Below are 12649 nucleotides of genomic sequence, written 5' to 3'. Positions count from 1 at the left end.
CTTTTTCATTTACATAGCAAAAAAAATTAAAATCCCAGTGGTGAATAAATACCACCAAAATAAAGCTTAATCTGTCTAAAAAATTCATATGGCTACAGTGTTGCATGACCACGCAATTGTCATTCAAAGTGTGATAGCACTGAAAGCTGAAAATTGGCCTGGACAGGAAGGGGGTAAAAGTGGTTAAATGAAGCAAAAAGTGTCAAACTTTTTTTTTTGTTATCAACTGCAGTCTGGACAGAAAATAATTGGAATTCCAACATTTGACTGTCAATGCAAACAAGAGGTGAGGGAGGGTCTATCAATCGGGATATTGGTTCTGGTGACAAATGTATAAAGCTAAAATTGAATCTAATTATATTAGCCTTCCCTGTTCCCCCATCAATATGCTAATACAAATGTTGTAGAAACCTTTCTGTTTTTCATTACATACCTTTTTGTTTCTCTATGCAAGGTAGGCAGATCAAGGCTGGTGGTTGGGGCCAGCAAGGTGTTAACAGATTCCTACCAAAATCACAGCACTCTGCCTTAGTACTCTCTCTAAGAACTGTGAGTCCATTCAGCTGGCTATGCAAATATAAAAATGCATTGATGGGTGGATGTCAGTATGGAAGATGAGGCATTCCTAGTCAGGCTGTATTTGCATGCAGAACACCCTAGGTAAGGTCCATGTGTGATGTTGAGCCTCCATGATTAAAAGAACTGAAATCCAATGAATGGAAGGATAGGGCGAGATGATGGACGTTGTCCAGCCAGGAAATGAAGAAGGCTCTATCTGATTTACCACAGCTTTTAATGCACATTGTGAGACACAACAATGTGCAATGAAATCTGAGTAAGAAATTTCAGTACAGGGGAGGAGACTGTACAACTGTGCCAGAGGATTTTCCTTTATTTGTAGAGATTTTCTTTCACCTCCTGTTCTGAGTCTGTGGCAGAAAGTGTGTAGGAGGGTGGGCTGATTTGACTGACCAGATGCTTCTTGAATCTGCCATTCTCCAAACCCACTGGGTTCTTTTGGCTAAACCAGATAGTGTGGGCGGAGTCACTCACCCGGCATAATGGGGTTCCCTTCTGTGCATGCATTCATCAATGCCCCAGGACAAAGCTACAACTGCTTTCAACTGAAATCAACCTTAACCTCCCTGGCGGTATTCCTGAGTGTAGCTCGGGGTAAAGTTTCAGTACCACAAGCGGTAACCCCGAGCTACACTCGGGAATACCATGCGGTGCTGCTCCTCGATCCCTCGATCACTTACCTTGTCCTGCACTCCCGCGATGTCCCTCCTGCAGTGTCCCCAGCAATGTAATACGGCGGATGCCAGCATCTGTCTTCTGGGTTCCGTCCCCTGTGACGTACGGGGGGATGGAACGGTGGGAAATTTGAAAATGACAAAAAGTGACATTCACTAAAATCACATAGTAAAACATTACTGTATCAAACCATTTCACATACATTTTGTCCCTAGTGCTTTGTCCTGTGCCCTGCCTGCATTTTTACTGTTCTTATTGCCTGGAAACTGAGAGACGTCCATGGCGTCCAAAAAGCGTCCCTTTAGGTCAAAAGCAGTTTTAGACCAGCTAGAGAACAGCGATAGTAAATTAGAACCACTTGCAGAATTGAGTGATAATGATTTGTGGGGAAATTCGTCATCAGACACTGAAAACAATTTTGCGCCTTTGCTCAGCGATGTGCGAACTTGGCGCTATATTTCAAATTTCAATGTTTTTGGTTTGATTATATTATTGAATTAAATTTATTATATTATTTTTTATGATTATTTATTAAATTATAATTTATGATTTTGTGTTTCAAGTTTTATCCTACCCGGGATGTTTACTAGACTCTTGTTCGGACAGATTTCAGTGATTTATTCCTAAGAATTACAGGCCTACAATATAAAACGCCAAATTTCCATGCAAAATAATGGTACCACTTTCAGCACCAAAAATCTGAAATAATCATACCGCCAGGGAGGTTAAGACAGGTCCCCAACGTTGAGATGAGCTGCGCACCATGTGTAATGAATATATATACTGAGTCCTAGTAAATCATGTTGTCCTGTGTCACTGCACACCTTGACTGTGCCTGTGGCATTTAGGAGAGACACTGCTGAGCCCTTGCCCTCTCAACCTGTCCAGTGCACCTCTGCCACCTCACTCCCAGTGACAGAATGGGGTCCAGCCGAGCACCTCTTGCATATGCACACTTACCTTCTCACGTTCTCTCCCATATCATGCGGCTAGGTTGAGGGTCTCCATAATGCAAGTTCAGTCCCGGTTGGGAAACTGATCGCTGGGGAGGGATTCCGATCAATGACCCCCTCACTAGCAGAGGATGCCTCACCTTGCCCAGGTACCACGCTTAGCTTCAAGCTGCTATTTGCTTGACTCCAGACCTTGGCTACCCGCGGCACCTACTCTCCTCCTTTCTGATGCCAAGTTAACCTTCTGTAGTAGACTTCCTTCATACCCCATATGTACTTTAACTGACCCAAGTTCATTTAGTTGCCATTTGGTCCTTCATGCACCCCTTTAGGTAACTTCAGACCAGGCTTGGTGAACAGTTTAACAAAATTTACCGAGCATCAGAGTGTAATGACATGACTCCACATTTACAGTCTACTGCAAAATGTCCCAAACTAACTGTCTGAACTGTGGCTGCCCAGGCATACCTTATACAGGTGATAGTACATAACTTGGCAGTTTGCTGGGAAACTTCGGGCGGACTGCAAGTTCTAGCAGTCCACCACTGCAGAACAAGGTCACATCATCTTAGCACTCAGACCCTGCAGGAAGTTCAGCCCTGTGGTTACTGGCTGCAAGGTGGTTGCATGGGATTAGAAGCAAGAACCTAACCTGGGCAGACTAGCTAGCTCACCTAACACAGAACCCACATCTGTAGGCAACCTACCTACAAGTGAAGAGAATTTTCCCAATGTGATTGAAAGCTATGGGGCACATGCATTACACTTCATTCTTCTAAACAAATAAATATTTTAAAGACACATATATTGAATGAAACTGAACCAGAGCTGGCAGGTGTGATTCATAGCCACAGACATGATTGGTGCAATGTGCATTTGTACTATTTGGATATTGATCACAAAAAGACTGATTGTATCGTCTGCAGAGTAACATGAGCTTATCCTTTTATTGGTCTGTAATTCTGTCAACAGTTTCAAGAAAGATAAAATGTACTAATTATCAACCAAGCAGTTGAAGATCTCTGACCTCTAATCAAAGTTCTGGTTTCCTTGGCAGGTTGAAGATGCCAACCACTACAACATCATGTCTTCCTATAACACCAAAGACCCTGGGGAGAAGGGGAGCAGGAAGATCAGTCCTGATGATCATGAGCGGAACAAACTAGCATACACAGTGACAGACGTACCACCGTGGTACTTGTGCATCTTTCTTGGTGTCCAGGTATATAAGTGGATTTGCATTTTAGAAGGAAATGGTTCACCTAATTATGGCACAATAAAGAAATGACAAAAAGTTGCTGTCAGCAGTATTAATACAGCAGTAACGTAGTTGCAGGATCAGCAGATAATAAAACTATATTGTATGTTATGTTAGGCCCCTTTCACAGGCGGTTGTCTAGATGCAGTGTGTCCCTCTCAGAGTTTTAGGCCCCTTTCACACGGGCGGTTAGATTTCAGCTTTTAGAGGAACTTACTGCAGCTAAATGCAGACAATGCATCCCTATGGCTCCATTCACACACTGCGTTTAGCAACGTTTTCATAACATATGGTTTTATGCGTTTAGGAAAAAAAAGGTTGACTGCGTCCAGGAGAGATGTACCGCACCTATCTATACATAGACGCAGGTAATCACAGTACAAAGAAAAAATAAGTAAACAGTTGCATTAGAAAAGGCAAGAATGTACTACCGCAGCTAAACGCATGTAAACGCAGATAAACGTAAGTGATCTCTGTGCCAGGAGAGTTTTAATGTCAAAATAACAAAATCTGCATTTACAAGCGGCAGAACAACTGCCCATGTGAAAGAGGCCTTAGCGCCAGTTCACACCAGAATGTGTGCTCTGTTTTTGACTGCCCATTCATTTCAATGGGCTGCCAAATGCATGGAACTGCACAAAAAGTATGACAGGCACAACTTTTAAAAATCGTCCCATACCAAACCACATGGTACTGAGGCACCATGCGGTTTGGTGGCCTCAAACTCACTGTACCTGTCCCTCCTGAGTACACACATCTAACAAGGGCAGTGCATTCCCATGTGGTGCGGGAACCATGCTTTTCCAGCATCAGATTCTGCTGTGAATGTGTCCTTAGTGCACCTAGGAGTGATGGGTGCAGCATCTGATCCCTCTCCCAGCAGCCTGTCAAAGTCTATTGCAGGCTGCAGATGGACATGGCTAAATGTTGTACTAAGTACCTGCATTTAGGCTAGGCTCACATATGAACACAGAGGAATGCGGACCCGCGGGCGCTGCCCGCACTGGAAATCACAACCGCACTGGGAACCGAGGTTCCTGTGTGGGCTGCGTTTTCCAAAGAAGTGCAGGGACTTCTTCCCTGCCTGTCCCGGGGCACGGGAGTCCATTCAAATGAATGGGCTCCATGCCTGCGCAAAACGTGTCCCGCACGGCCACATATATGTGCACCAGGGGTTAAGGCCCTGTGCATTCAGGAACGAATGCCTGGAATGCACGTACCATTTGGTAAAGCATTCAGCCCTGTCCAGCCTGCCTTGACTTTGCCAAGCTGCGGGCAGAGAGGCTATCATGGGTACGCTAAAACTCCATGATTTACACACTGCACCTACGCAGTCTCATGTTCAGAGTCTGTGCACAGCCAAAACTTACAAATCTGAATTTATGTTTTGTTGCTGTGCACCATTGGGGAGATTTCCTGCCCTGGAAACACTGCAGGCAGCTGTAGGAAAGCTCCCTAAAAGGAGGGGAAATCTTGTTACACAGTTGTCACTGGAACAGGTGTCATTGGAACAGGTGTTGCCATTGAAAGATTTCAATTTGCTCCTTAATTTTCCTGACTTCCCATCACTTTTTATCTAAGTGATAATTATCATCAAGACAAGTATACTGTAGAGCAGTGTTTTTCAACCTTTTTTGTGCAAAGGCACACTTTTTTCATGAAAAAAATCACGAGGCACACCACCATTAGAAAATGTTAACAAAATTTACCTCTGTGCCTATATTGACTATATATAAAGTAATTCTCTTGAATAGGAATCAAACACAAAGAAATTATTTTATAATTACTTTATTATGAAATAATAAAGTATTTTATAATTGGACCCGGGGGCCGGACCAAGAGTAGATGAATGATGTGTATGTGTCATCCATAGTAAGTATAGTAATATTCCCCCATAGTAAGCATAGTAATTAATCCCCCATATAGTAATTCATCCCCCATAGTAATTCATCCCCCATAGTAATTCATCCCCCATAGTAATTCATCCCCCATAGTAATTCATCCCCCATAGTGATTCATCCCCCATATAGTAATTCATCCCCCATATAGTAATTCATCCCCCATATAGTAATTCATCCCCCATATAGTAATTCATCCCCCATATAGTAATTCATCCCCCATATAGCAATTCATCCCCCATATAGCAATTCATCCCCCATATAGCAATTCATCCCCCATAGTAATTCATCCCCCATATTAATTCATCCCCCATATTAAGTCCCCAAGCCCCCCCCTGTGTCAATTCACTTACCTTTGCTCCGCGCGTTCCTCTCGCCATTCCGGTGTAGCATGAAAATCTGTCTCCTATGAGGATCTGTCCCCCTCGACGCATCTGCGCATGTGCCAGTTTCAGGCATTAGCAGCCGATCGGCGATCTCCGGCACATGCGCAGATACGTCGAGGGGGACAGATCATCCTGACAGTATCACGCTCCGCGGGCCGGATTAAAAGGTCCGCCGGGCCGTATACGGCCCGCGGGCCGTAGTTTGCCCATTGCTGTTCTAATTGGTCTATTTGTGAGCCGAGGCCACATGTTACGGATGAAATTGCAATTTTTCCCACGGCACACCAGACAATATCTCACGGCACACTAGTGTGCCGCGGCACAGTGGTTGAAAAACGCTGCTGTAGAGGGCAAATCTCTGAGACACAGCAAGAAAAAAACAACAGAGGTTCTAACACCTTGCCACTCAATAGAAAACTACAAAAAAATTTGTATCAGAAGGCTGGATAAAAAAAATCCTATAACGTAGTACTGTCCATTAAATTAAAAAATAACATTTCATCCTCACGTCATGCACACTTGACGTTTTTACAGCTGCTGTTTATGGCTATTGACGGTTTTTTTTTTCTACAGCCCCCCAGCATGTTATCCTATGTGTCCATACACACACAGACTGTAATCAACGTTTTTTGGCTGGAAAAAAACCCCAGAACTAGTCGGTTTCTAGAGGAGTTTTTTAGCTGTAAAAAAACGCTCCAACGCTGAAAAACGCGGTAAATGCTGCAAACTGGCATTTTTGGACCAAAACAAAATTTTTGTTTTGGTAAAAAAAAACAAAAAAAACACTAAAAACCACAAATGTTGGAAAACGCCGCTAAACGCTAATGAAAAAAATGCTAAAAAAAAGCTGAAAAACTCATGTTTTTAACGTGACTTCACACAGCTAACGTTACCAGCGTTATCAAAACGTCCCGTGTGCATGAGGGCTTCTAATTTCTTTTCAACATAACAACATAACAGAGTACTGTCTTTTTTGCACTAAGACTAAGCTTACACTGCAGCTCACTTTTAAGAGGGAGGCTAAGCAGTGGCTTCAAGGTGTCACCTGTTTTTTGTTTTGGCTTTTTTTCTGAATGGGAACCGCAAGGTAAGCTCTTGGCTTGCAGATGTGGTGTTGCCACCTTGACAAGCCATGTTAATTTTCCACTCCAACTTTTTTTATAATCTTTTTGTGGATGTTCGGGGGCAGGGGGGGAGGCGTGCACGCAGTAAAAAGGTGGCATAGCCTGTTTTTACCATCCCCTTGCCGCCCGTGTGAAAGAGGCCTAACAGTTACATTTTCAGAACAAGCTTTTGGGGGTCTTCTACCTTCCGTTTTCTTGGTCTAAGCAGTAATAGAAGAAGGTTTAGCAAAGTGTTAAAATAAAATGTGCAATGACAACAATTTCTGGAAATAAACACGCAGACACAGAGTAATAAAAGCGACATTTGAATGCTTGTAAAAAGTTCTTTAAATATTGTTTCTCAGGGCATTCGATTATATCATCAGTAAATCAACTAATCTAGTCCAAAAGCCCTGGAAAATGTTCTCTATTTCTGTCCTGGAGAGGAGCTTTACATTAATAAGTATACTGCGTAATTAGAAGTATTTTTCTGTATACATTATATATTCATCAGCCCATGGGGTTCTAGTAAACATACTACATACATAGTAGATTCTACTTATAAATCCAGATTTGCCCACACTATACAGGTACCTTTGTTTGTATTGTTCTTTCATACACATGTATACCATACCTAATTGTTTAAAAAAAAATTATTGTTTGTGACCATGAACAAATCCTGGATAAAACATTTCCTAGCGCAATTTTTCCCAACTGAGGAGGACAACATTAAAGTGTATGTTCCCCAAAGATTTCATATTCCTGGCATACAGTATGTCTGTATTACCATGTACTTGTGTTAAAAAGTATCATGTTCTCTTTACATTGCGTCCTTTGTGTGAAATCCCTGTTAGTCCCCATGCTTCCCTATTTCAAACTGACCACACCCAGGCATGGAATCACATCCATCACAGTGTGGTCAGTTTTCTTCTTTGCTTTCTACTTCAGGGCATGGGTTGCCTGTAATCCAGTGGTCAGACTTGTACTGGCATGCCCCCTACACAGCTAATCATTGGGAAGATGCTCTTCCACTGCCCCCCCCCCCGCAGTCTCCACCCCTACCTTTCCAAGCCCCCAGTGCAGCTGAGAACAGAGGTCATGGTAAAAAAAAAAAATTATATATATACAGTGGGGCAAAAAAGTATTTAGTCAGCCACCAATTGTGCAAGTTCTCCCACTTAAAAAGATGGGAGACGCCTGTAATTGGCATCATAGGTAGACCTCAACTATGAGAGACAAAATGAGAAAAAAAATCCAGACAATCGCATTGGCTGATTTGGAAAGAATTTATTTGCAAATTATGGTGGAAAATAAGTATTTGGTCACCTACAAACAAGAAAGATTTCTGGCTCTCACAGACCTGTACCTTCTTCTTTAAGAGGCTCCTCTGTCCTGCACTCATTACCTGTATCAATGGTACCTTTTTGAACTTGTTATCAGTATAAAAGACACCTGTCCACAACCTCAAACAGTCACACGCCAAACTCCACTATGGTGAAGACCAAAGAGCTGTCGAAAGGACACCAGAAACAAAATTGTAGACCTGCACCAGGCTGGGAAGACTGAATCTGCAATAGGCAAGCAGCTTGGTGTGAACAAATCAACTGTGGGAGCAATAATTAGAAAATGGAAGACATACAAGACCACTGATAATCTCCCTCGATCTGGGGCTCCACACAAGATCTCACCCCGTGGGGTCAAAATAATCACAAGAACGGTGAGCAAAAATCCCAGGACCACACGGGGGGACCTAGTGAATGACCTGCAGAGAGCTGGGACCAAAGGCTACCATCAGTAACACACTACGCCGCCAGGGACTCAGATCCTGCCAGACGTGTCCCCATGCTTAAGGCAGTACATGTCCGGGCCCGTCTGAAGTTTGCTAGAGAGCATTTGGATGATCCAGAAGAGGATTGGGAGAATGTCATATGATCAGATGAAACCAAAATAGAACTGTTTGGTAGAGACACAACTCATCGTGTTTGGAGGAGAGAGAATGCTGAGTTGCATCCAAAGAACACCATACCTACTGTGAAGCATGGGGTGGCAACATCATGCTTTGGGGCTGTTTCTCCACAAAGGGACCAGGACGACTGATCCATGTACAGGACAGAATGAATGGGGCCATGTATCGTGCGATTTTGAGTGCAAACCTCCTTCCATCAGCAAGAGCATCGAAGATGAAACGTGGCTGGGTCTTCAAACATGACAATGATCCCAAACATACCGCCCGGGCAATGAAGGAGTGGCTTCGTAAGAAGCATTTCAAGGTCCTGGAGTGGCCTAGCCAGTCTCCAGATCTCAACCCCATAGAAAACCTTTGGAGGGAGTTGAAAGTCCGTGTTGCCCAGTGACAGCCCCAAAACATCACTGCTCTAGAGGAGGTCTGCATGGAGGAATGGGCCAACATACCAGCAACAGTGTGTGCCAACCTTGTGAAGACTTACAGGAAACGTTTGACCTCTGTCATTGCCAACAAAGGATATATAACAAAGTATTGAGATGAACTTTTGATATTGACCAAATACTTATTTTCCACCATAATTTGCAAATAAATTCTTTCCAAATCAGCCAATGTGATTGTCTGGATTTTGTTTCTCAATTTGTCTCTCATAGTTGAGGTCTACCTAAGATGCCAATTACAAGCCTCTCTCATCTTTTTAAGTGGGAGAACTTGCACAATTGGTGGCTGACTAAATACTTTTTTGCCCCACTGTATATATAGTGTGTGTGTGTGTGTGTGTGTGTGTGTGTGTGTGTGTGTGTGTGTGTGTGTGTGTGTGTGTATATAAAAACACACACTATAGAAAACAAACAGCGGCAATGGTCTAGGAAGCCCTTCCAATCAATACAAATACTATATATCAAGAGGTGCTATCCTCCAGAATACGGGCAAGGTGTAGCCAAAATACTATGACAAAAAAAGAAAATGAAAAAGGGCAATAACACCCAATTTGCTGACTCTAAAAAAATGTTTATTGTGTATATAAAAAATAGATCGTAACATGCATCACAGTTATGTGGGCCCACCATGCACCAGTTGGCCATGTGTAGATGACCTATGAACCTCCACTCCCCCCAAAAAGACCACCCCACACACACACACAATCTTCCCACCCTCCTTCTCCACCCCTCCCTAAATCCCCCAAAAGTCCACCTCTACCCAGGAGCCTAAAACCCCCTAATCCACGGGATCCCCCCCCACCAATGGGGAAAAGATGGTATGGTCCCAATACACCCTACAGATTGCCACCTTAAATGGCGCTCTGAAGAAGTTCCAGTGTGGCCGGGATGAAACCCTTCAGAGTGAGGTTGGGACAAACCCCCTACTCCCATCTCCACCCACATGGCCACCCTGGCAGGCTGACTACATCGAGCAGTACCATGAAGCTCCTGCTGTGCTCCGACAATTGGCCTTTCCAGCATACAGCTGAATGTTCAGTCTATGGATGATCTGAGCTTTCATCTATATGCAATAAACATTTTTTAGAGGTAGCCAGTTGGGTTTTATTGCCTTTTTTCTTCTTTTCTTTGTGACATGCATACACACACCTACCTTTTTTGTTTTTCATTTCTATTTTAAACCGAATGGGATGTGTTACAAGGTGAGGGTTTACATATAGTTTAACAGTTAGAATTTTGTTTGTTTAGATAAGAATTTATTACATTTAATAATACATATGGTCGAAAATGATCGTCCATTGATCCCCATTAACCATTAGAAAATCAAACATTTTTGTCTGAAATTCTATGTATAGTGAGCTTTAGTCAGATCAGCAGTTTTCTACTTCTTATCTAACTTTCTTTCATTCCCGTGTCTGTGTGTTTTTCCCTAGAGGTTTGTTTCAGATTTTTTAAAACATTTTCTTATGAGGCGTAGCTTGAAACAATGCAAAAATTGACCTGCCCCCACTACCACCCACTGCTTCCACTCCGCACCAAGATACTCCCACCATGTGCCAAGATATTCTAAGTGGCTAAAGAGTTAAGCAGCTCACAGATGATACAATTTTGGTGGAAGGAAAGAAAATTGCTCGATTCGACACTGACTGTGTTGATGGCGGAATCCTCCTGCAGCACTATTGTGTTCTGCTGGTGGGGAGCCTTCCCGGTCAGCAGAACACAATTGCTCACTGATGGTTGCTATAGCCACTGGCAGTGATTGCATGTAAAAAAATCTGACAGGCTGGTTGCACAGAAATCAATCTTCCTGTATGGACTGCTCCCTCCTGTGTACATTACACCCCCTCATCCTGTATGCACTGTCCCCTTCTCCCTGTACATATTACCCCTCTCCCTATACACAGTACTTTCTTCCATGTACATTTTATCCCCCCCCCATACATATTACCCCCTCCCTGTAACAATGCCCCTCTTGTACATATTACCCCCCTCCCTGTACACAATGCACCCCTCCTGTACATATTACCCTTTCCTCAAAACTAATAACCGTAAATCCCCAGCGCCAAAGAAATATATATCAGGGGCGGACTGACCATTTGGAAACTCAGGCACTGCCCAAGGGCCCGGGGTCAGTAGGGGGCCCCATGAGATGCCCCTGGTACCTTTTTCATAGGCTTTTTTGAGTTTGGGCAAGGACACAGGGGCCCCATGATCCCCTATTGCCCGGGGGCCCCATGAGTTGTCCGTCCGCCCCTGTCCCCAATTTATAAATTAAATGCTGCTGTACACAAGTGCAATAAACACCAAAGAATATAAAATCATCATAAACAGCGCAAATAATCAAACCCCAAAAAAATTAATTAAAAATAAAATTAAACCATATAGTCGCACTCAAAAACTTGTGAAATTTAGAAAGTGTCAGAAATATCAGAAAAAAACAAACAAAAAAAAGTCCTTGTTCCAAAAAGAGCGTGCTTCCACCATGAACCAGTGCTCCAACCAACATATACCGCACTCACCAGATTCTGGTGAAATAAACGCCTTTTAGGTATTTTAGGGATCCTAGACCCTTCTTTACAACCTCCAGAATTCCACTACACCATATGAGACCTTTAATCCACCTTCTAATACCTCCAGACTTCTCCCAGACTGGCTCTGTGTAGGTGTAGTGTAGGAGAAAGAAACATATATACTGTAATACTGCAACACCCAGCATTAAGTAATGTAAAAACACCAGGCCACTCACATTTTATAAGATAAAAACCAGCATATTTTATTGCCTCCACAAGGCTATCACAATTTCCATTGCATCCAGGACAACATCAGAAATCCCACAGACTTGGCAGAGGGTGACAGAGTGTCTCTACACAAACCACAAAGATGGCCGCTTGGAACGCACCGCTTCGGCGTGCGCTCCACTCACCGGAAGTTGCGTGTGACGTTAAACGGCAGACCGGACATGCGTTGATGCGTTTTGCCCCTCCCACAGGACGTTTTCAAAGACACACACTCCCAGCCTCAAGCCGTTTTTATACACAACAAAAGATCCTCCCCTCTCTTCTCATAGGTCAGATTGTATTAATGGATTCTATCACACTGTCATCCTATGCCCCCGTGGAATTCCTTCACACAGTATACAGCAAATCACGTATCCCAAACCAATTTACACAATCAGTTATGCTATACACTAAATCATAAATACTGGGCACAATATTAATCCCAAAACCCTGGTACATGCACACCAATGATTCTGTATCCTAAACTGTAAAGGCAAATAGAGAAACACAAACATGCCGATAGGTACCTCATGACCCTTGATAAAAAAATCTTTATTATATTGCATAAAAAATATTAAAAATAAAATAGAGAAAATAAGAAAAATAAAGAAAATATG

General features: G+C 43.0%; 1 protein-coding gene across 3 annotated transcripts in view; it reads left to right on the top strand.

Moving 5' to 3' along the window:
* Positions 1-12649, top strand: part of LOC149459701 (solute carrier family 23 member 1-like) — a 71226-nt gene that overhangs the window by 12245 nt on the left and 46332 nt on the right. For 2 of the 3 annotated variants that reach the window (XM_089680662.1, XM_089680663.1), the window contains exon 2: positions 3265-3429. In XM_089680662.1, coding sequence (XP_089536788.1) covers positions 3265-3429 — 165 coding nt within the window. Of the gene's footprint in view, positions 1-3264; positions 3430-12649 lie in introns of those variants that run through there. The other variant, XM_089680664.1, reaches the window with a different exon arrangement.

Source organism: Staurois parvus, unplaced genomic scaffold (assembly GCF_062004578.1).
Source record: "Staurois parvus isolate SC_StPar_1 unplaced genomic scaffold, SC_StPar_1.0 ptg000249l, whole genome shotgun sequence".
Classification (NCBI taxonomy): domain Eukaryota; kingdom Metazoa; phylum Chordata; class Amphibia; order Anura; family Ranidae; genus Staurois; species Staurois parvus.
Note: the sequence above shows the minus strand (reverse complement) of the source record. Positions and strands in the feature narration are given on the sequence as shown.